Raw genomic sequence first — 23337 nt, 5'->3', positions numbered from 1 at the left:
CCTGGCATCAGAATTACAAAAAAAGTATTTTGATGAAGAATATAACGAATTTAGTCTTTTTTAAATTTGTAATTTCATCGTAGGATCAACGGTTCAGGAATTATTTTCGAAGACGCATTTTTTTGTACCCTTAATCCAAGATGGCGGGCTGAGCGGACCCACCACGAAGGACCCACTGAACTTACAGAGTTCAATGAGCGAACCTCCCCCCCCCCCCCCCCCCATTCCGTTCCACGGACGAAATCTTGAATTTGTCATCAGGGCCCGGAACGAAATAACATATCAAAATCATCACTACACACCTTTCGTAGGGCAAAAACCCCACTTGACTGGACTAGAATAGCTATCCGATATTATGAAAGATAATGATTACTCAAAGAAGAAAAAAAACTGTATTGGCATCAGCTGGTGCTAACCCTGTTGCATTGCAGTTGAGAATCTCGAGGAGGGGAATCTCGACTCTATCAGTTAGTAATCCTGCTAGTGGCGCATGACGACTGAGTCAGTGCGGATTGCGAGGCTGCGCTGCACAGTACATACTTAAAAATGTGGGTCACGTTGTGCACGAGCGTTCTATAATATTAGCCTTAAAATATTTGTATACAAAAACCCATATTAGGTCTTGAAAACGCGAAAATAATCCATACCGAATGTGTACACCGTAACACAAGACAATATTCATTTAGTTTTTTTTCTGACTGCAGGGTCCACCCAACATTTTTGCGCGCGAACTCTCGTTATTCCCAGTGTATTATCCTCATTTTCTTCGGTTGAAACCACAGAAACAAATGTTAATTTCGACTTGACATACGTTAACTGCTCTTCAAATCATTCATTCGAGTTCGAAATTCATTGAAACCTCGTTGTAATAATACAGAGTATTCAGAAAAATGTCAGGTAGTTACACGAGAAAGGAATTTGGCGTGGACCACGAGGAGAAAACGCTGCTAGCGAAAGGTATCAAACTAACAATAAGATTACACCCACATACATTCCGTTCCGACCAGCCTTCTTTACGTTGTCATAATATGTCGATTTACGCTACTTTGTAACAGGAATTGTAATTTACGATTGTTCAATTAACATTTTCCGTACAATGTACACCCAATCCTATCAGGCTATTTTCAAGGGGTCGTGCATTCCAATAAGAGTACCGAAATCAAGTTGTGTGACACGTGTGCTATGCTTGCCACAGGCAGCGGTAAAAAGCGTTCATATGTGTATTGACTCATAGGCCATTGTCAGTGCATCTGTGTGATTATGCATGGTCCTTATGCTTTCTGCTTTTGTAAATTATATCACTGGAAATGCCTGCGATATTTTTGTTCGTTTGACCACTCTTTGAATACCCAAATATCAATGACAAACGACTGCTGTATAGGAGGCAATTGCCCTCATGTTTACCTACTGGCAGCAAAACAAACTGGCTAAATGGGTTGAAAAGTTAAAATACGATTTCAATAAATGTCTTCATGTTGGTATGCTGGACTGAACAGATAACCTTTTGAATCATTCAGATTACAATGAGTAGCTATGAACAAGTTTCACGACTCAGGAAACTAAACGACTACTTAGCAATAGTAGGAGCGTATCAGCTGATCTTTGCTACTTAAAATTATAACGTACAGCTCTTATCTCTGTCACTCAAAATATAAGATAAGAGAAGGATTTTCTGCATCGCCAAGCGCTGACTGGTACTTGTAAATTGCAGCTTTGCTGACTTTAAAACTTATAATCCCCGAGACATATATAGTCATGTTTTAACTAATCAGCAAAAAACATATATTTCCCTATGACACAAAAGCTAACAGCCAATACGCAACTCTAATCACATTGGGGGTTCGGCATTCAAATATTATCCGTGTCGTTTTCTTCTAAAAAGCTAGAAATTGAGTTTTTACCCTGCTCTCTTAGCACAATAATAAATAAAGCCGAGTTGAGTTGACTGAAAAATGGCAAAAGTTTAAGCTTTGTCAAATGATTATTTTTAATGAATTGAGGTTCAGTTTTTTTAAAATCTATTTTTGATCTTTACATAGAAATAAATGATGTTCCCAAGATAAGTAGACTCCATAGTATGAACAGAGAAGGTTTTTGCAAACAAATTAGGAAAATATCAAGAGAAACTAGTGGCTACAGACTCACAGTACAAGTTGCAGGTTTATAGAAAAAAATATAGATATCCAGTTCGAATTTCGAATCACAAATTCAAATTTGTGATTAACGATTTAAAAACCCTCATGTACCATATTATGTGAAAATGTAGCGATTTTTTTATATCGAAACACTATAATGGATCCAACATTACAATTTTGGAAGTCTGATCTGGATTCATTATCGGTAACTAAAAAAAACTTGCGCCTACCAATTTCTACCAGAAACAGAATATTTTTAGATTTTTTTTCCACCGCATTGGATTTTCCATTTTGGATTTTGCAAATCTGACATCAGATATCAGATCAGCGACCCAAAAAACTTTACGGTACTAATTTTCATTCGATTTCATTCATCTATTCTCATAATATTTTTATTTAAATCATTTGGAATTTTGTACTTTAAATAATGCCAAAAGTACTGAACAGATCAAAGCTAAAATCTAATGAGCTCTTCGGAAAAGCTGCATCGATTGAGATCAAAACCATTGAAATCGGGTAACTCATTCTTGAGATATCGTTTTTTCTCTGAAAAAACACAAAAGGGAAGCTACAAATTAACTATATCAACCATTTGAGGCCCAAGCAGCGCGATTCAAGCAAGCGATCACGCTGTTGAGATTTTATGTTCAGAAAACCCAGCACATTTCGAGTATAGGGGACAACTGACAGTGCGTTACCGATTGTCAAAGTCACATGCTCAGATTTACTGCCGCAAATACATCACACAGCTTTTTTTAACAATGAGAATCGCTTGCAGTCGAATTTGTCCAATCACTTTGCAAACTGCAATGAATATGACGGAGCGATGAAAAAAAACGAGAATCATATCACCTAACACATACAAGAAGTGCTATTGCTCCGATTGGGATTCATCGATATAAAATAAACAAAGTGCTATCGTGCCGCTTGGTATTTCTCGACATAAAATAAACAAAGCGCTATCGCGCTGCTTGGGACTTTTCGTACATTTACAGAAAGCGCGGTTGCACTGTTTGGGATTCTTCGACAGTGTTTCTTCAATACCCCCTGGGACTCGAAACGGTTAAGGGTAATTCTATCAAAAAAAAATTGTATACATAATTTCCGTTCAGTAGTGAATGGCTTTCGCAATTAAAGCGAAACCAATCAAGTCGTGTGGTACCCAGATCATTTAGTTAGCCGAAAAGTTAGGGTTCGTTTATTTCTATGTAACTAGCATCGATAACCAACATGGATAAACTACGGTGAATTTCCCGTAGCTCAAACCTCTGTTTATATTAGTCATTTTTTGACTGACCCAGATAATATTATGTTCAACAAAAATTTCTCATCGTACTTCCAGTTATATTTTAAGAACTTTTCAAGCGATATAGAGGTCAAGTTGGTTACAACAAAGACAAGAGAATGTTAATAATGCCACAGCATTATTATATCACTGTGTGAAGCACAACAAGTTTATATAAGTCTAACGATGATTTAGCTTTAGTTTGCTTGTTGCTAGATAGTGATTGTCCTATCTCCATTGCATATCTCCTCTAATAACATGTTGCCACAAAAACATGTGATATCATTTCGTTAGACCGGGATGGATGGCGGAAGTCCCGAAAACGCAAGATTTCAAGCCATGTGTCAACAAAATGTGAAACTTTATATACTTATTGAATGTTCAATATTAAGACGTTTAAAAAACACATACAAGAAGGTCGAACAAATATTTCCTCTATTTACCTTGTACACTTGTATTAAAGGCCGTTCGTGTGGAAATTATGCATTATGCTTACTGCTTCAAAATTACTGCGTTTTTCAAGTTTTTCCAATCAATGTTTATACCAGCTTTTCACCTGAATACGACGTTTACATGTTTGGTTATTCTAGAAAAAACAACCATTTGCTCTAATTGCATGTCATATGCAACATTTGGTCATCCAATAACTTCTGGTAATTATTATTTCTTTTTTTTATATTCACTTAGATCAGATTATCATTAATTTTGAGCGAGATTCCAGAACTGCGCTACACAACCTTGGTTACAAATTGCATGCCATGCATATCGTATGACGAAAGTTGCAATTTTGCAAATATATCTATTCTCGTATTATCAACTCTTGAATTTCGCTCTGCTGCTGCATTTACACTGCGTATGGGAACTTGTTAAATTTTATGCACTGCACATTTTTTTATAATATAATTCTCTACGAGGTTAAAGTAAGTAACGTTAAGGTCACGAAATATAAGGAAGAAATTCCATATTTTACAATTTTAGAATCTCTTTCACGAAGTTGCTTTTTGAGAAACATGGGTGTTAGGTTTAGTATGGTTTACTGAATTTCAGACAATTCTAATGGTGCGTAGTAACAATTTTTTTAAAACATGCACCGTTACAGTAACGTTACTAACTTCAATCACATAATTCTCAAATGTATGTATGTGCATATCAATCACCTCACCTTACCATATCTAATCAGCATTTAACCATCCAAAGGTGAAAAAATTATTATAAAATCGTATTCATCAAAACTATAGGGCGAATCAAGTTTACCGACGCATTTATAGTGTAGTACAGGAAAAAATATAACTAGAAAGATCGATTCAATTTCAATAAAGATTTTTTTATTACTCACATACCTGTGTAGATGACTGTTTTGATGCGAATACTATGAGTTGGGTCAAAAATATTTCCCTCATCACACAGTGCATTTTATTTCTACATTCTATTATTCTGATTGGTATACTCTATCATCCTTATTCATTAGTCATGTATTTTCATTAAACTACCATTAACCCTTTGAGCGCATTATGGTGAAGTTTCGAATTTTAAATGAGTATAGAAATCTTTGTATAGTTCACTGGGAGAGGATTGAGTTTGAAATTTTTTCCATCTCTAATTCTAGGCACTGTACCAGTACGACTTTCTCCAGGATGGGAGGGTACGGGTAGGCCTGAGGACGAGTTGAATTTTAAGGGAGTTACTATGGACCAAGCAGACCTTGAAATGAATCCACCAATGGATAAGTAAGTCTTGACTACTCGGAATTTTGATTATTTAGTGTAATGGTCTGTCTGAATAGTGACAATTTGGAATTGTGATACGTACCCCAACCATTTTTCAATCTGGTGAGATGTCTGAAAAGTTTGCTCAGATTGAAATGGTCGGAGTCAAGGGTAAGTGGTTTGTTATGCATAAAAGTTCCTTAACCCTAGACAAAGCATCTAATTTTTTTTCCCTCTATGGAGCATGTGGGTTCCGTGTGACCGGCGTGTCTCTCTTATGTAAAATGCTGTCTACAAACGACAATTGGGTTCATGTATAGACGAATCTCTTCGTTTTTCAATAAGGAATAAAATTACGTATATGAAAGTCAATTCTCAAAGAACCATTTTTGACGAAGAAAAATCTAAAAAAACCTGAAAGAATGACTTTTTTCAAAAAAAAAAATCCTAATCTTTTCTATACTCAACTGATTGTAAAAATTCAAACAGGGAATTAAATTCGACACAGCATATGAGAAGAAAAATATCAATGTTGCGCTCTCTCAAAATAGTATATTTATTCAAGCGTATGAATGCGGCCAGTTTAGCAAGAGTCAGAAATGGGGTGAATTGAGGGTAATTCGGTACAAAAAACTTTTTTATAATTATTATCGATATATATTTATTGAATAATTGAAAAAATATGTCAAATACAAACCAAATAATAAACAATGTCGTATTTTTTTTTAAGCCCAAGCAAAGCAAACAGCACGTCGCTGTTTTGTGCATATCACATACAGCTCGTGGGTAGATGTCGCGAAACCCTCTGATTTAAGATCTAGGGCAAAAAGGACATCGCACCACACCATTAGCAGATGTACAGTTTATAATCATGCAATAACGAGTCTAATTAATAAACGTAAACAAAATAATCGAATTCGAATTAACACTACAAAAAATTAACACAAAAGAGCACGTGGGGTCCGCTTGGACCCCGAATTTTCTTCCGCTGAACACTGAATCACAACCTGGCAGCTGCCTGGCGCTGTATCGACTAGGCTCATTTTTTAGATACTTAAATGAAATTATGAAGCGGTTCCAGACCCCCCTAGTTTAAAATGGAAATGGGGTCCCCACATGTGGACCCCATGTGCTCCTTTTAGGGTTAATAAGTAAAAATTTTAATTTATGAAACTGGGAGCATGAATGATTGACTAATAATTGATTTCTTACAGGTGGAATTGGGTCGCCATGGTATTTTTATTACATGGAATTGGTAGCTTGATGCCGTGGAATATGTTCATTACTGCCAAACTTGTAAGAATATCATTATCTCAATTTTGAAAGTGAAACAAAAACAGAATCAATCGTTTATCTATGAACCATTGTTTTATATACATTATAAATTCTAATCCTTATTTTTTTGTACTATACAATAATAGTCAATATTTTTGGGTCATAATTTTATATTAACGATGTGTTCAAAGTATTTCAACTCTTGATCGAGTATTCATGCTGCAAGTTAGTTTCTGAAGTTTTGATGATGGGTAGCTACAGAGTTGCTATGTATAATTTTTTTTTCTCTTGAGTCAGACAATAAAGGTTCAAATGTAGATGAGCGATTGAATACGATTAAGTCCGTTACAATCTTCTCAACATATTTTGATTTTTGCACAGTACTTTACTGAACACAAGTTTTCAAAGGAATACACAGGCTACAAGTCGAACTACGCCACGGATTATGACACTTATTCACCAGTTGCTGCACAAGTTCCAAATTTAATTTTCAATTGGTTGACTCTATTTATCCAACTAGGGTTCGTAAATTAATTTAAATCTATTTGATAAGAATAAAATAGCTACATTTACTTCAACCCATTTTCTCAATAATCACATGCCATATTTAAATACCGTATTGGTCTAAATATAAGGCGACCCACAATTTTACGACTTTGTTTCAAGAATTTTTTTTATAAACCGAATGTAGGTTGAATTTTATGAGAAAAGTATCTATCATCACTGATGTATTTTTTGATTAATATTGCATTTTCGGCATGCATTGTATCAATGAAACTCGAGCGTATTGTATAAATATCTCATTCTTAATTTGTTTATACTTAGTACTCTTTTCAAGATTCGTGATTTTATTAGTCAAATGTTACAACAGTTAATCAATAACGAAGTTTTTTTAGGCGATACAGCAGATTTCCTAAAAAATCTCGACTTATTTTCAAACCAATACAGTAGTGTTCATTATATTTATTTCTGCCCACTCATGATGATTCAATTATTTTATTTTTCACTGTCTCAAATGCTATAATTTATCAACTTCTAGTACTCTGTCATGAGTAATAAATTTCCAGTCCGAACAAATACTTTGATTAAGCATATAGTAAATTACTTGCATTCTTGAGAAGCTTGACCTTTAATAATATTTGATACAGATTATAAAAGGTCACTGACTATTTATTTTAAGTACGAATAGACTGTTGGATCAATAACATTTTTATAATATTAACAAATTTCTTAACAAAATTTAATTGATTCATTTTCGTTTTATTAAACCATTGCATAAAATAAATTATAATTATTCTTCTTTTTGATCATCTGTATGCTAAAAACATAAAGTAGAAGACTCTATAGTATCTCAAGGGAGTGACGTGGACGATTTCGACATTGACGCATATACTGAGAGAATATCTTGAAAGTTAACACTCTGTCACCGCCGACTCGGCATCACTCACATTCTTCATCTGTTTTTCGTAGGCTGGCCATCCCATATTTAATTTTAAACTGCGAAAGGTCGAAAAATGATTGCCTCGACGACGACGACGATTATGTTTTCGTTTTATGTATGGGGCATTCCCTGTCAAATTGTCCATGAATCATAATTTGAGTTTTTGATTCCATCGAAATTTTTATGGATGATCACACCTAATGTGATAAGCTTTAAGGACGTTTTTCGATTTTCGGCCTTTCGCAGTTTGAAATTAAATATGGGATGGCCAGTCTGCGAAAAACAGACGAAGAATGTGAGTGGTGCCGAGTCGGCGGTGACCGAGTTTAACTTTCAAGATATTCTATCAGTATGTCCAAATATCGAAGTCCACGTGTATCAAACGCAAAAAAGAGCCTAACATCCTCATTCTATTTACAATTCTGAACAAAAACACGCCCATGCATTTTCATTTGACGTAGAAATAAAGATGTGACATAAATTCTACAAATTTACTATTGGGATTTCATAGAATCCATGCCATTTGTTTATTAGCAAATTTATTTATTCTTCAAATGAAAATGCGTTGAAGTGTTGTGTTTAGAACAAGCCCTCTTTCGCGTTTCAGATACATGGACTTCGATATTTGTAGATATACAGGGTGTCCCTAAATTGCCTCCCACGGACTAGCCAGCATAATACCTCGTTAAAATCCAACCGAGAATTTCTTTTCCGGAAGCTGGTCCGACGCATAGTTTTTGAATTATAAGCGATGGCGCTAGGCCAATCAGAGTGCACCATTTCATCTAGATTTGCCGCCACGGAAATTGCTGTTTTGTTCGTCTGGGTGAATTATTATTATTTGTTTACGAATTAAATATTGGCACCTCCCCTCTCTCGCTGCTGTACTTCTTTTCGGGCACTGACCTCGGTATTGTTAACAGCAATTTAATTAAAAAAATTAAAACAGCAATTTCCGTGGCGGCAAATCTAGATGAAATGGTGCACTCTGATTGGCCTAGCGCTATCGCTTATAATTCAAAAACTATGCGTCGGACGAGCTTCCGGAAAAGAAATTCTCGGTTGGATTTTAACGAGGTATCATGCTGGCTAGTCCGTGGGAGGCAATTTAGGGACACCTTGTATACATTATATATGACAACCTCGAAATCGACTAGGGTACCTCTTTAACAAATCTTACTTCTGTCGTATTTAGATAATTCTTTGAGCCTTGGAAAGATCACTACAACATTTTCTTAAAATAGATAATAACCCTAAGAAATAGGCACGTTATTTCAAAGTAACTATCCAATCAATCTCAAGTGAATAATGAAGGCCTTAGCTCTGTAAACGAAGAATAGGGCTTTCAAAAATCAGTCCAGTGACGCGGTTTTTTTTTATTGTAAACGATGTGATAACATGCTATAACAGAATTAAGTTTACAAAATGATAGAAATATTACATCATTACGGAAAACTTTTCCATTACGAGTGATTGTTACTATAAGTTATTGAACAATGAAACTTAAAAGTTTATTTATTAAACTTGCCCTGACATGTGAAATTAGAGTTTTTCACACATAAAATATAATCATCGTGTATACTGCGGCTGTACCCCCAGTTAAGCCGAAATGCCGACAGTCAATAGTGCTTCGAGCAGTCAAGAATCTTCCTTGACCCATTCTTCAAAATCAAATGAATCTTGTTTCATTAGCCTCTAACTAAGTGCAAAATCTTGAATAGTCAACAATCTTCTGTCACTGCAAGTTTTCTCAAATATGGACTCTTCAAAATTGTTTCATCGCAACAAGTAATAACCCTTTTTTCCCTCAGATAACAATTAATATTAATATATTATGTTATTTCTCAATTTCAAGCTTTGATTGGACTACTTCTCTTTATTATATCTCAAATTATGATCATCGACTTACGGTATATACATACACTTTTCTTTGTCATACAGGGACAATTTAACAGCACGAATTGTATGGGGACTCTTGATACAAGTCGCAATGTTTGTGCTGACAATCGTTTTAGCAATGACAGACAGCTCTGCCTGGCCTGGTCTATTCTTTTGGATAACCATGATCTCTATTGTTGCTTTGAACAGTATGTCATCTATCGATTAAAGTATCTATATGTAGTGTGTATGAGGTATTTTTATAGATATTTTGCATGATTAGAGCAATCCACATCTGTATTTCAGACTTCTTCATCTTCCACAGAATGTATTTATCTATTACCATTGAAAGATTCAACGTTTCTTTTACCGAGGATCTGGGGTGAGGGTGGGGGAATATGCAGAGTTGGGAAGATTTGCTCCAATATTATCAATTCTAAAACAGCGTAATTTCATTTGAATTGTTTATATAAATGTTATTTTCAAAATCTACAAAGTTGTTCCATTTCTGAATGAAATGCATTTTTCAAAAATACCACCTAGAAAGAGATTTTACGTAGAAAAACTTCCAAATTTCTCGTAATTTAGTATATTGACACCGTGTGGGAATGATGAATGAATGAAAAAAAAAAAAACAATTAGAACACACCACTACAATATACATTCTCCTATTTCATATTATACTCTACAAATATCAATTATGTAGCATAAATTCGGTTCAACACACGTCTAAAATCTATTTCCCAGAATGACATATCCAGGGAGACAACAGAATCGGGAAATCGGAGGATTCTCAAGGGATTTTTGAGTTCTGCCAAAACACAGCAAAATTTCAAAAATTCTCATCAAACTTGAGGAAATGTTGAAAAAATATTTTTGTTTTGTTTGTCCAAATTATTTCAGTTTTATTAGTAATAATTAAACACGAATTAAATATTAATTCGGTTGAGATAGAACAAATAATTTTTCACCTCGACGTAACATCTGCTTAATTTTATTACATCGTTCTCTACAAGTTACCTTGAGCAGCATTTACAAGACCAGTTTTGAAGCATGATTGTAGTCTCTCCGGGAATCAAGGAAATCTCACGGAATATTGTATCAATTTCAATTCAATTCAATTTTTGTTATCACCCTGAATATTCCTACACTCCGTTCAGTGACATAACAGACTTACAATCCAAAGAAAACTCATCTGTTTTAGTAGAATCTGGTAGGATGGAATGAACGGGTAGTATCATTGTAAGTTAACAGGAGAGCTTAAGGTATTGGATAGCATAATTATGCAAGCACTTCTCTTTTCCCCTTATTTGATCACCAAAGCGCAAAGCAAGTCCGCTCTCTCATTGGACGGAGTATAGTTTTCTGAATGTACATTTAGTAAAAAACATAGATTAACCCAGTTCGACTATGTTACACACACATTACCTCCTCATTGTAGTAATTGAATTGAAGAAATCTAATGCTAAATTTCTGAAAATTTCAGCTGGTAGCGGTATATATCAGAATTCAGTGTATGGAATGGCTGCAAAACTGCCTGCCAAGTATACAGGAATGGTTGTTTTGGGTTCTGTAAGTATATTGAATTAAATGATTTATTTAATGTGCACATTATTTTATACTTCGACAATGGTACAATTTTTTTCATTAGGATTTTATTGCTAAAGTTGGTGCAGCAAAAATTTCTGTGTCACCAGGACACTTATTCTCAGGGTTTCATTGTATCAAACTGTGTTGGTAACTGCGATACTATATATTTTGTATGTCGCTAATTTTTATATATTTTTTTTTCTGTTCCAGAATATTAGTGGGACTATAATTGCTATAATTGAATTACTATCCAGTATGATGTCTCCGAACAAACGGACTGCAGCAATATACTATTTCATAACAGCCCTATTAGTTCTTTTGGCTTGTTTTGATACATATTTTGCTTTGCCCTTGAATGTGAGTACGAAAATGATGAAAATTTAATAGCAAAGATTGCACATGTCTTAATGTTCAATGATATGTTGAAAGTACATAAGCTCACAATTTATTTTACAAATGAATGTTTTCCAATAACTTGGAAACATTTATCAAACCATCTATCTCCTTGTTATGAAAACGCACTTGCACTAGTTATTTTAATTTCGTGCTTCAGTCAATTTCAAAGATCGACCAAACGCACGAAGTGTCGTGATCTCTTGCTGGAAGAATGAATCTTTTAAATTCTTGTGCTGTGGTAGTTAACTATACATAACGCAGCATAGGTACAATTATGTCTGTCACTTTTTGTTTTGAACATGTGATAAGCATGCTAGATCTTTCAAAATTAAGTAATCACTGTTGGTAATATTTTAAAATGTATATTTGTATCTTGCTCTGTATGTTGAGAATTACTTACATGTTCTACAGAGATTTTATCGGCATCATGAACTGATAAACCAAAAAGCAGCCAACAGAAAAGCTTTAAATGATAGTATAAGAGGACAGACATCGAGACCACCGTACTGGGAAATATTTAAAAAATGTTGGCCACAATGCTTCAATGTGTTCTTTGTTTTCTTTGTTACACTCTCAATATTTCCTGGTGTCCAGTCTGGCATTCAACAGATTTCACACGATTTCATCATTGAAGAGACATATTATATGAATGTCATGTGTTTCATGACATTCAACGTAGCGGCAATGATTGGGAGCTTGATCGCTTCTTTTTTGCAATGGGTGAGCTCGATTGGTAATCTTAATTCTTCATTTTTAGTTGTTAAAGGTAGTTTACTTGTATTTCAAAAATGTTTGAAATGTTGAACTATGATTCACCCATCTGCTCGTTTGAATCACTACAAGGTTTAGGTCCGTTTATTCATTAATTAGATTATTTTTTGCATAGCCCTGGAGGAAATACCTTGTCATTCCTATTCTTCTGAGGGTGCTATACATACCGATATTTCTATTATGCAACTACAAACCTAATTCAGCTGTCAGGACAATACCAGTTTTAATTAAAGATGATACAGCTTATTGGTTGATAGCCATGACAATGGGTCTGACCAGTGGCTACTTTTCATCAGCTGCTATGATGCACTGTCCAAGGTAAACACGATCATGGATTTTGAAATACTTCTTGAGATGCTTGCAAACTATTATTTTACATCATTTTATGTGAGGTGGATCCATCACCTTCTAGAGGTTTTCTTAATTTCATATAGTGGTAGTCTGCAAGGAGTCAGATGTTTATGCCAACCAATTTTTTAAATATCCAAAAATTCATTGGCTTGCAATTAAAAATTTGAGCAAAGTCTTTATTTACAGAGATGCCTGACTCCGTAACTATTAATGCCGATGTAAAATATTTGTCTAATAATTACGGGGAAAGTCAAAGTTCAGAAAAAACACGATTGTATTTTGTCCCATTCAAAGTTAATTTGCAGTTGCTTTTGTCAGTCGTAAATAAATTATCTACTACGTTGTCACAAAAAAAAATAGCTGGTCTCATTTGTATTTGATATTTTAGTAGTGATAAATATGTTTCTATGTTTCAGAACGGTAGAGTCTCAGCATCAAGCAACTGCTGGTATGTTTGGTGCTGCATTTCTAATAACTGGTATCGTCGCAGGTCTCGTATTTGCAATAGCAATGCCTTTGATAGTTTCCAGTTCAATTTTTCTATAAACTTTTCACATATAATTGAATTGTATCGATTTTTGCGTGATTTGTAGTCTTCTTACGGATGAACCAAACATACAGTCCAGTACGTTAAACAGTTGCAAAGACTGTAATATCATATAACGAAGGTTTGAAAGTGGTACTGATATTCGTGGACTTGAATTCAATTGTTACAACATTCTCTTCGAATAGAAAATCCTTTAAAAGATCATTAATCTCAAAACCATGGCATAATTATTGATGACTTTAAAGAGATCCTAGTATTACATAATTTTTACAAGTAAAAAGTCGCATCATTTAAACAATAATAATTAACTAAAGCTTATTTTGATCGTAAATAAATTCTCTACGAATCAACAAAGTCACATTTTGTATTGGGCTCCTCAGTTGATCAAACAACATAATTATTAAAATAATTATAAGCGGTGAATAGTAAGCCAATGCCTTAATAATAGAAACAAAACACTCCAGCGTTATCCAAAATATTATTTTGTAGATTTGTAGAGAATTCATTTGCGAACCAAATGAACCGTAGTTCATAAAAATCGACCAAACGATGCGAATAGAATAAATGAGAATAGAATCTCCTCAAAGTCGTGAATAATTGTGTTGTTGTAGCTGAAACTTAAGGTTTTTAAATTTTTTTTTGTGTTAAGGGAATATTGTTTCAACTAAATACAACTTGATTAACTTGAGTTTTATTTTTAAACCATCCATATATTATATTTCTGTCTTTACAGCTGCTTGACTGCACTGTCTGTTTAATGCATCCTTAAGACTGGAATACTTTCGGGACGATTTGTCGACCAAATGAATAAATGCTTTTTTGTTATTCACTTTTATACCTGACAAGATTGTTAAACCTTATAAAAATAATCTGGAGTGGACGCTAGATATACTGTGTTAGTACCGTGCTAGAATACCCTAACGCGGGGCCCAAGCAGAGGAAAATTCTCTAAAATGGCCAGCTGCTAACCGCTACCACTGCTGGCGTTGGAAGCAGGAGCCGTGCGCGGTGAGAGATGCTGCATTTGTATGTTTGACCGTGCTTGTGGAGGGGCACTCGCTCGCAAGGCCTTATACTGAAAGGCTATTTATCTAGCGCCCACTGTACTGCATTTGAATGTATCGAACTATAATGCAGACTTACCATTACAAACGAATGGCAAATTAGAAGTACATAAATAGATCTTGTGCTTCCATGTAACTGTACAATTACATAGATGCCAGAAATCGGAATATTACATATTTCCGTATGAATTTTTATTAATTCAGAAGGGAATTCAATCTTGTCACCTTGAAGGTAAGTTTTTGATCATAGAACGAAACGAAGGTTTGCTCTTTACATGTACATTGGATCGAATTGTAGACAAAGTTGTACAAAATTTCTACAGCACTTCGGGTGCATTTGCATTCGAAATTTTGTTGTATGATAATATGTTCCACTACTCTTGTGTCCATTCAATTTGTCTTGTAGTGCAAGTAGTACGTATAACTTTGTTTCGTAAGTACTTTATTTATAGCCAACCCATGCACTCGATCTGTGTTGCCCGATCCTAGATCTCATAACATTCTTTAAAGAAATAAATGACAAAATCGTATGTATCGTTTATGGTACTTTTTAAAATTACTACGACAAATCCAAATCGGAGAGTTACGTATTTGGCTGCAATGCATTTGAAACTCTAGTACCAAAATTTAGCAACTACGAGCAAAATCCTCTGACAAGTTTGGTGGGTCTATGTGGACTAGGAGGCGTGGAAATTCTATAAACACTGATTTGACTGCATCTTATGCAAATTGGGTTAGTTACTTCGATATCCAATTGGAAACACAAAGATCTTAATTATAACGAATAATTCTTGCATGCATACTCGCCATAATAAGACCTTTATAAGGCCGGCTGTCTTTTACCATTTCTTTACAATTAGCTAAAGTTCTATCAAATGCGACAACCTAATCGTCTAATCTATAATGTGAAAAAACACGGTTGTTTCTTGTATAAATTATTTAAAAAAACAACTCGATAGATAAATCAGCCAATTGGGTTGTTGATTTTGAAAACCAGGTGAATATTTGATAAAGGTATGTGGCACCAATACAAACTGGCCACAAAGCAAAATATGAACGGAGTGGAAACTTACATACTTTTCAGAAGTGATAATTCATTCAACTTATTCTGTGAAATGAGCCAGATGACGTATTCGGTATATTTGTGTTTTTCTCGTGTCAGATGCTATTGGATTGTCCAATTTCAAATTGTTGTAATTTGCTAACGACAAACTTTCCATGAGAAATAAAAAACATTTCATTCGCAGATTTTGACTAGGAATACGTTGATAGCCTATGACGCGATGTTCCTGAGGCACCCTGCATGATAGTTAATTAAACAACTGCATTTACTATTTGCATAATAATTGAGAAATCTGCATCGATAGGGGAATTACATTTAAAAACGGAGGCACTCCGTAACGTAGTAATTACTGAGAATTTAAGGGGGTGCTCTCCGAATATCGAAGTCCACGTATCTCCAACGCAAAGAAGGGTTCAACAGCCTCATTCTGTACGCAACTGTGAACAAAAAAATTCCAATCCATTTTCATTTGACGCTGAAATATAGAAATGGTATAAATTCTACGAATTTACTAATCCGACTTCGTAGATTCCGTCTGATTTCTTCACTTCCGCGCAAATAAAAATGTATTGGAGTGTTTTTATTTAGAATTGTGTATGGAATGAGGCTGTTAAACCCTTGTTGCGTTTGTTGTGAGATACGTGGACTTTGATATTTGGAGATGTATACATCAGCTTTGAAATCAATCTTCTGTGTTCTGAACATACCATGGTTTTATCCTGCGCGTATGTGACATTATATTGAGATTATTTATTTAGAGTATTATTGCATATGCTTTTAGATAGCTTCATCTTTTATTGCAAAACTTTAAAGGGGACACATCGTGGGAATTACATTTTTGGCATTTGAATTGGTTTTCCAGTAGAAGAAATCAATTGCATAATTTACAAAAATATCATTCATGAAAATACAAGTGCTTGTCTGCATCCCAATGGATCTAAAACTTACTGACATTGAAAATATTACAAAAAAAATTGATAAACATAACATAACACTTTTATCAAATATACATCTAGCCATACCAGTTGTCCGAACAAAGTTATAAGCAAATTTTATGCACAAGAATTATACCCGTCGCATCGGACAATTAAAGCTGCTTGCAATGCATTCTATGTGCATATAATTTCTGCACAAACTAAATTCGTAATAAAATTTGATAATATAACACATAAAAAGTTATTGAATTATCATTTGGAGCATAATATTCTATGACAGAATATAAACATTTTATTATGAAATTGTGATATTGTGTTCTTTTAAAAAAGTTTCCGTTTATTTTGTTATTAGAATAGTTTCATTATGTGTGTTAGCTTTTTACATTTTTTTTTCAGAATCACAATATCATAATTTAATATATTTTAAATTATTTGTTCTATGGTTAAACCATGGGGTCCTAGAACCGACATTACTGTTTTGTATTTACAGTGAATCAAATATGGAATGTTCTAGGCGAAGTGGTTCAATCAGGCCTTTAATGTCTTTTCAATTTCGCATGCTGATAGCTCTCGGTAAGCTAGATTTTTGAGCCAGACCACTGAACTGATATTGCCAAATACATCAAGATCTTTGCAAATGAAAATTTCGTTTAGAAGAATGTTTGGAAAATATAACGCATATTTTGAGATGGATTAAAACTCGAAAATTTATTTCGAGATCATGCCTCTTTTTCGAGAAAGATCGTTTAATTTCAAGAGTCCTTTTAACCCTCTGTAGCGCAAGATGTTAAAATTTTTAAATAAGTACTGAAACATGTTAATCAAATGAAATAAAAATACACATGTTTCTGGAAAAATCTTATTTTTTTTATTTATTCGAAAAAAAAACAGGGTTAAAGAGAGTGTGACAGAAATGTTACACTGCATCAAAAGTGCAACTTAACTTAGGTGAAATTGTCTGAAACAATTGTTGTGTTTATTGTAGCATAGAGCAACGCCACATTTCTCGCACATTGTGAGACACCAGAGCAGTTTCGAAATTTGTAGCGTGTTCTCTTTTCTATCCAAACGGGCCAGTGTCCTGTTTGATCTTGCCTGATTGCCATTGGAGGAACATGCCATCTACATTTTTTGTCATAAACTAAGTCAATACATTAGTTTGTTACAGATAAGTTACATTGATGCAAAATGCGTTTGAAAGAATACTTGAATTTTAGTAGGCAGATAATCGGTCTGTGACAGAAATGTTACACGGCGCTACAGAGGGTTAACTGTTTTAAATTCTGAAGAAAATTGTAAGTCTTTCAATGACCATTCCGGGCAATTCCAAAATTTCAAGAACTTGTTCCACTCTGTTTTTGAAGCATTGCGATTGAACCGTCACCCAATGTCAACACGAAGCTGAAGCTAGCAGCCAGAGTTAGCAGCCAAACGCATTGAACTTTTTTGGAAATATAAAATTATAGTACAGTTTTATTCTCATGATTTTATAAAAGTATCGGGAGTATCAAGGTAATTCACAAAATTTTGACTTTCAGAATTCACTACATTATTTCAATGAGCATCAGAACATTTGGCTGCTAGCTTTAGTCTCATAACGTCAATAGAAAACAACCTGTCTTGGTCGGATGATATGCCCCTTTTTGAAATATTCTTGACGAGTTTAGGTACATTGTTGAATCATAACAGAAAAGATTAAAGTAGAATAACCTTTTTTCCGTACTTTCAACAATTGAGGAATAGGTGAAACCACACGTGTAATGGCTGTCGTATATCTTTATTGGCAATGTTTTAGTCAGAGCATCAGCCATCACCAGATCTGTAAATAAAACAAGTGTTGCAAACAGCCATAACTGAACATGGTTTTGATTTTTTAAAACCACATATGCAATGAATAAAATTTTGAAAGGATATTGTATCTCTGAAATTAGGTGTTGCAAACTTTCAATGAGACTTTGCACTTTACATTTGTAAATATCTTTATTCAAGTTGGTCAATCAGTATCATACTTCTCTCTAGTTGTGCCATTTTTTGTATGATGTTTTATCATTGTTCAATTTATTTGGTCATCATTGTCATTTCCCGTACTTTCTTTGTATGATCTAGGAAAATCTAATTACCCAGTTAGTGTTAAGTGGTTTCCTTTGCATAGCATGTCGGATAATCTGTCCACGACGTATTTTCATTTGATTTTTAATTTTATAACTTTGTGTATTTGTATAGACCAACTTTCTTCAAATATATTATTTCATATTCCAACTTATATTGACAAATAGGACCTCTCTCATGGCTGAGTACAGTATTGTAATCTCCAACTTCCCTCTTTACGTACTTATCAGCTGTCCTTGATTGTTAAAAACATATTTTAATCAATTCCATCGATTCTTTGGTGACATGCTGTGATTGCAGCACTTCAAAAACGGAAATTAGCATGTTATCGAAATTTAGAAATTTTTTAATGAACAGTGAATGATCTATAATTGCTTTCGGAATTTGATATAATGTAGAACACTCTAAGAGCAACCGAACTTTGTGCCTCCCCGCCCCGAGCTTGTCAATTATAGTTGGACGTGTGCTCCACGAATTTTCAGTTTCTTTCCAAAGTGAGGTGAAATACAATTCTGAAAATAATTTTCGAGCTCTAATATGCCTTAGAGTTTCTGTCAGATTTTTTCAGATGAGTAAAATTAATTGTTAAACATCCTCTGAAAATCATTTCACTCCTAATTATTATAATTGTTATTTTTATTATTATTTCAATTCACATTATCTTACAAATCTGTGGCATTTTCCGATCTGAGTAGAAGAAAAGTTGTACTCTAATATGAATGATTATGGAAATATTAATTTTTAAACAAAACCTTGCTTCAAGCTTAGCTTGTAAATACCCTGATGAATTTTACAATATTGAGACTATGCTTTGGCTTAAGAATCTAGTTTCCAGAGAACTGTTAGCGTGCCAAATTGAAAAAATATATGATTCCTGACCGATCTACTTCCATATATTATTTGTTTTGTATCTACAGTTTGAGGCTCTCTAGTTTATAGTGTGAATTCATATTTTTATCCTAAATCACGCTGCATTTCACCAGAATTAAACAAATGTCAATAGTAAAGCCTATGTAGCATATTAAGGGAGGAGACCCAGTTGGAACGTCCAAAAAAAAAGGTTTTTTTCCGAATTTTTTCTTGTCTAAACGACAAAATAATTTATAACAGCAGTTTTTCCATACGAATGATATATATTTAAAGTATACATTACAATTTTTTCAAAGAAAAATATTTAAAAATAAGCCGGTAGGAGGCAATGGGTTTCATCTGCAAAAAAAAGGGTGTTGCGGTGATCACTTTCGCGCTGCAATGGATCATCTGAAACCAAAAAAAGAGAGAGGATCTTTAGTAAATGATATAATGCTCCGAATGAACGGAGGGTTTTGAAAAATTTCAATATTTCACAAAATGGCGGACGTTGAAAGTCAAAAGTATTGTTTTGACCAAAATTTCACTGACATTTTTGACTATAAAAAAAAAAATAACTGTCAAAAAAAAATCCTTCGTTCATCCGGAGGACAACTAAGTATAGAATAAGTGAGACAAATTTCAAACCGGTCGGTAAAGCCGTTCTCGAGTTACAGTGATCACCGACTTCGAAAACATGGTTTCGAGAAGAACGCGTTTAAAGTTTTGCGTACGATTTGCATGCAGATAAAATTTATCTTGTAACTTACATTGAATCGTCTATTCCTGGGCCGTATATTGCGCCTTCCTCAGATTTGTTAGCTACACCTGCAGCAATTTTTCGTTGACGACGAGCTACCCTTGCCTCTCGAGTATTTTCGAGGAAGCGCCGGTTAGCTTTGTCAGACACGGTGCCCTTCAAAATTATATATCTTGGCGAATAACGGTCCGATTTGACAGTAATTCGTCGGAAAATACTCTTGAAATATTGTACTTTTAGAAAATGGATAAAAACAAAACTCGATTTTTACAAAATTCTAACTGGGTCTACCCTTAACAAAGTTTTAAATTACAATTTACCGAGCAGTGTTTCAGCACAAAAAATGCGACTGTATCTGCTAAAAAAAAAAAAATTAATAATTACAGTAAGATGCATAACAGCAAGATTTATTTATATAACTATTAATCTTTTACTAAATGAAATTTAACGTTTATCACAGTTTTCAATTTCACGTGTTATGGTTAAATATTGGTACTTGTAAATTTTCGGATTATTAACACAAGAACTACCGACGTAAAATGTAACATGAGGTAGGAATTTTTAAATGGAATTGTAAAACCAGTCTAATATGACAAAAATAAAATTTATGATATTACTTCTGTAGTTATCGTTTTACGTCATTGTGGGAAAAAAAATGTTAAATGAAGTAGAAATTTTAAAATGAAATTGTAAAAAAAACCAGTCATTTTGACTGGTCTGGTAGTTCTAGTGTTAATTAGAGAGGTTGAGTAATCTAATGAATTACGTCTACTGAAGTTCGATCAGTAAATATACATAGATGTATATCTAGTCCACCACTATAATCATAATAACACCTTTGATCAAATTTGAACTAAAAATTGTCAAATCGTTTGAATAATCATTTGAAATTATCAGACCCCGGTTATATCGTACTGAGTACGTCAATGTTTCCTATCCTTCTGGCTGCGCCAGACAATATTATATTTTATTGTGAACTATATGTACAATTACACGTATAACTAATATACTCTACAAACTGCAGTAGCAGACCTTTGATACTTGGTAAAATAATACTTTTTTTTTATGTATACAATTATACACCTTGTCTTTTTATTATTTCAATCAACTTTATATGAGCTTACTTTTTACATATTACACCTGGCCACTTCAGGACTAAACTCTAATGGATTTAATTTTCGTGGGGGACAATCCTTCATATTAAGCAATGGAGACAATAAAAATGAAGAAAGAAAAACGAGAGAACTGTTGATGGATGAATTTGAATCACTTCGATTACTGAAATATGTGTATGTGTACAGTGTACGATTAGTAACCAGTTTCATTTAGGCCAAATATTTTTATATTGTCATCATTTAATTGAATGTCATCGCATATATTATCATTCTTTAAGGACATATCTGTCAGTCATCAACATTTATTAGTATGTATAGTAATTTATCATCAATAATTATATTTAATGTCATATTCTTGCCTTATTACAAGAACGATAGAATTCGTTTTCAGATGTGCCTGTCCAAATTGCTTTTTACGTACTTCAATTGAGAAAAAACTGGTTCTAAAATTTTACGACGGAACATTGAATTGTAGTTATGCCAGCTCGGCATTGTGACAGTAATTTGTTTGTACCACGAAATAAACCATTGATTTGAGCCGTTGTGAAATAGATTATATCAATGACCCAAAATATCATAAATGACAGTCTGCAATCTAGTCAAGACAATCGATGGCGAAGTGTAAGCAAACATTTTAATTAAGTTAAAACATGTAGAGAGATATTTTTACCTTCTAATTGAAACACGTGATTCTCCATTTACATTACGGTGAAACATTTTAGCGGCGTATTTTACATTCTTCATGCTTAAACTTACAAAAACAACTGTTTCCAGAACCTAATTATTTTTATACCCAGCTTCAATCACCGATTTGTAAATAACATTGAATACATGTAGGCCTTATGTAAGGTTGGCATCGTTGTTGCTACATTTTCTCACTGAACTTTTTTTTCTCATTTTTTAGTATTCCTACTCTCTTCGGCAATTAAACAACAGTCTCAAGTTTGGTAATTATGAATATATAAAAAATTATGCCAAGATGTGTATAAAATGTAATGAGCTGCTTAGACTTTTTAAAATTTGATTTGTACTTAAAATCAAAAGATTGAGTCAAACCGTTTGGAATTCAAAAATATATAAAGTTTTTGCGAACCATGATTTCGAGCAAATCTAGCAAAGATGAACGAAGAATAGAATTCATAATTGAAACTGACAATTGAGTGTCATGCTGTGGTTCATTGGTGATATTGGATACCAGGTTCGATTCCTGGCTCCGTCGTTAATTTTTCAACTCACCTGAAAATTTCGAAATTGTACTCTTCAACTAGCAAATTTTTCTCGCTATAAATATGATATGTTGTATTTCATATCTGCAAAAATGAACGGCCCGCTGTTCAAAATGGCTAAATTAATGTAATTCACATTAATAGCCACATACAGACGTCACATGTGTACACATGTCAACAAGCTTCACACACAAAGTCAAAATATGTGCTATCGTGATGAACTTTAAATGTAAATATATTCAAAGGCACACGAAAACGAACAATTTTTGAAGTACAGGTGATGAGAGAAATTAATGACATGTAGTCAGGGCGGCTAGGTGGTCTAGTGGAGTAAGTCTCCGGTAAAGCATCTCTAGATACCAGGTTCGATTCCTGGCTCCGTCGTTAATTTTTCAACTCACCTGAAAATTTCGAAATTGTACTCTTCAACTAGATATTGGAGTTTGTGACTCATTTGTCTAAGATATTATAAAGTAGCAGCACGTTGCGGTCACACCCACGAATATTTTCCAATGCGTTTTGTGGCGAAACTGTTAGACATAGACACATGCTCTCGCTACTATTTAACAGAGTTCATTGACACCTTGAAAACACTTGAGTATAACGTTTTTTATCTGTAAGAGTTCAGTCAGCAGTCGCAAAAGTGTGTAGTCCTGTTCCGCCTTGGCTTACGAATGTTATTATATCGCCAAAGCTATTGATCTGGTTGTAAAAAAATATAATCTATCCATAGGAAAAAAGAATCAGTCGGTTCAGTAATTCTGGAGTTATAAGGTAACATCCGCACAGGCAAACAGAAGGATGTTGAGTTTCATGTACATATGTAATTAAGAGAAGGAAG

The 23337-nt window shown here is 34.0% G+C and overlaps 1 protein-coding gene across 7 annotated transcripts; it reads left to right on the top strand.

Moving 5' to 3' along the window:
* The first annotated feature begins 453 nt into the window (after positions 1 to 453).
* LOC124183591 (equilibrative nucleoside transporter 1) lies at positions 454 to 21807 on the top strand. 7 transcript variants are annotated; one of them, XM_046572289.1, is made up of 13 exons: positions 482 to 548; positions 898 to 957; positions 4011 to 4073; positions 5027 to 5147; positions 6341 to 6422; positions 6783 to 6922; positions 9784 to 9929; positions 11207 to 11292; positions 11521 to 11667; positions 12118 to 12426; positions 12593 to 12795; positions 13245 to 13276; positions 21309 to 21807. In XM_046572289.1, exons 3-13 carry the CDS (start codon positions 4037 to 4039, stop codon positions 21482 to 21484), a joined length of 1479 nt encoding a protein of 492 aa, XP_046428245.1. In that variant the 5' UTR covers positions 482 to 548; positions 898 to 957; positions 4011 to 4036; the 3' UTR covers positions 21485 to 21807. The 7 variants fall into 7 exon arrangements, with proteins under 7 accessions (XP_046428272.1, XP_046428262.1, XP_046428236.1 ...); XM_046572263.1 differs by having other exon boundaries at positions 503 to 548; positions 705 to 957; XM_046572306.1 differs by lacking the exon at positions 4011 to 4073 and having other exon boundaries at positions 478 to 548.
* Positions 21808 to 23337: the final 1530 nt, after the last annotated feature.

The sequence above is a fragment of the Neodiprion fabricii genome, chromosome 1 (assembly GCF_021155785.1).
Source record: "Neodiprion fabricii isolate iyNeoFabr1 chromosome 1, iyNeoFabr1.1, whole genome shotgun sequence".
Lineage (NCBI taxonomy): Eukaryota > Metazoa > Arthropoda > Insecta > Hymenoptera > Diprionidae > Neodiprion > Neodiprion fabricii.
This window is presented reverse-complemented; position numbering and strand designations above follow the sequence as displayed.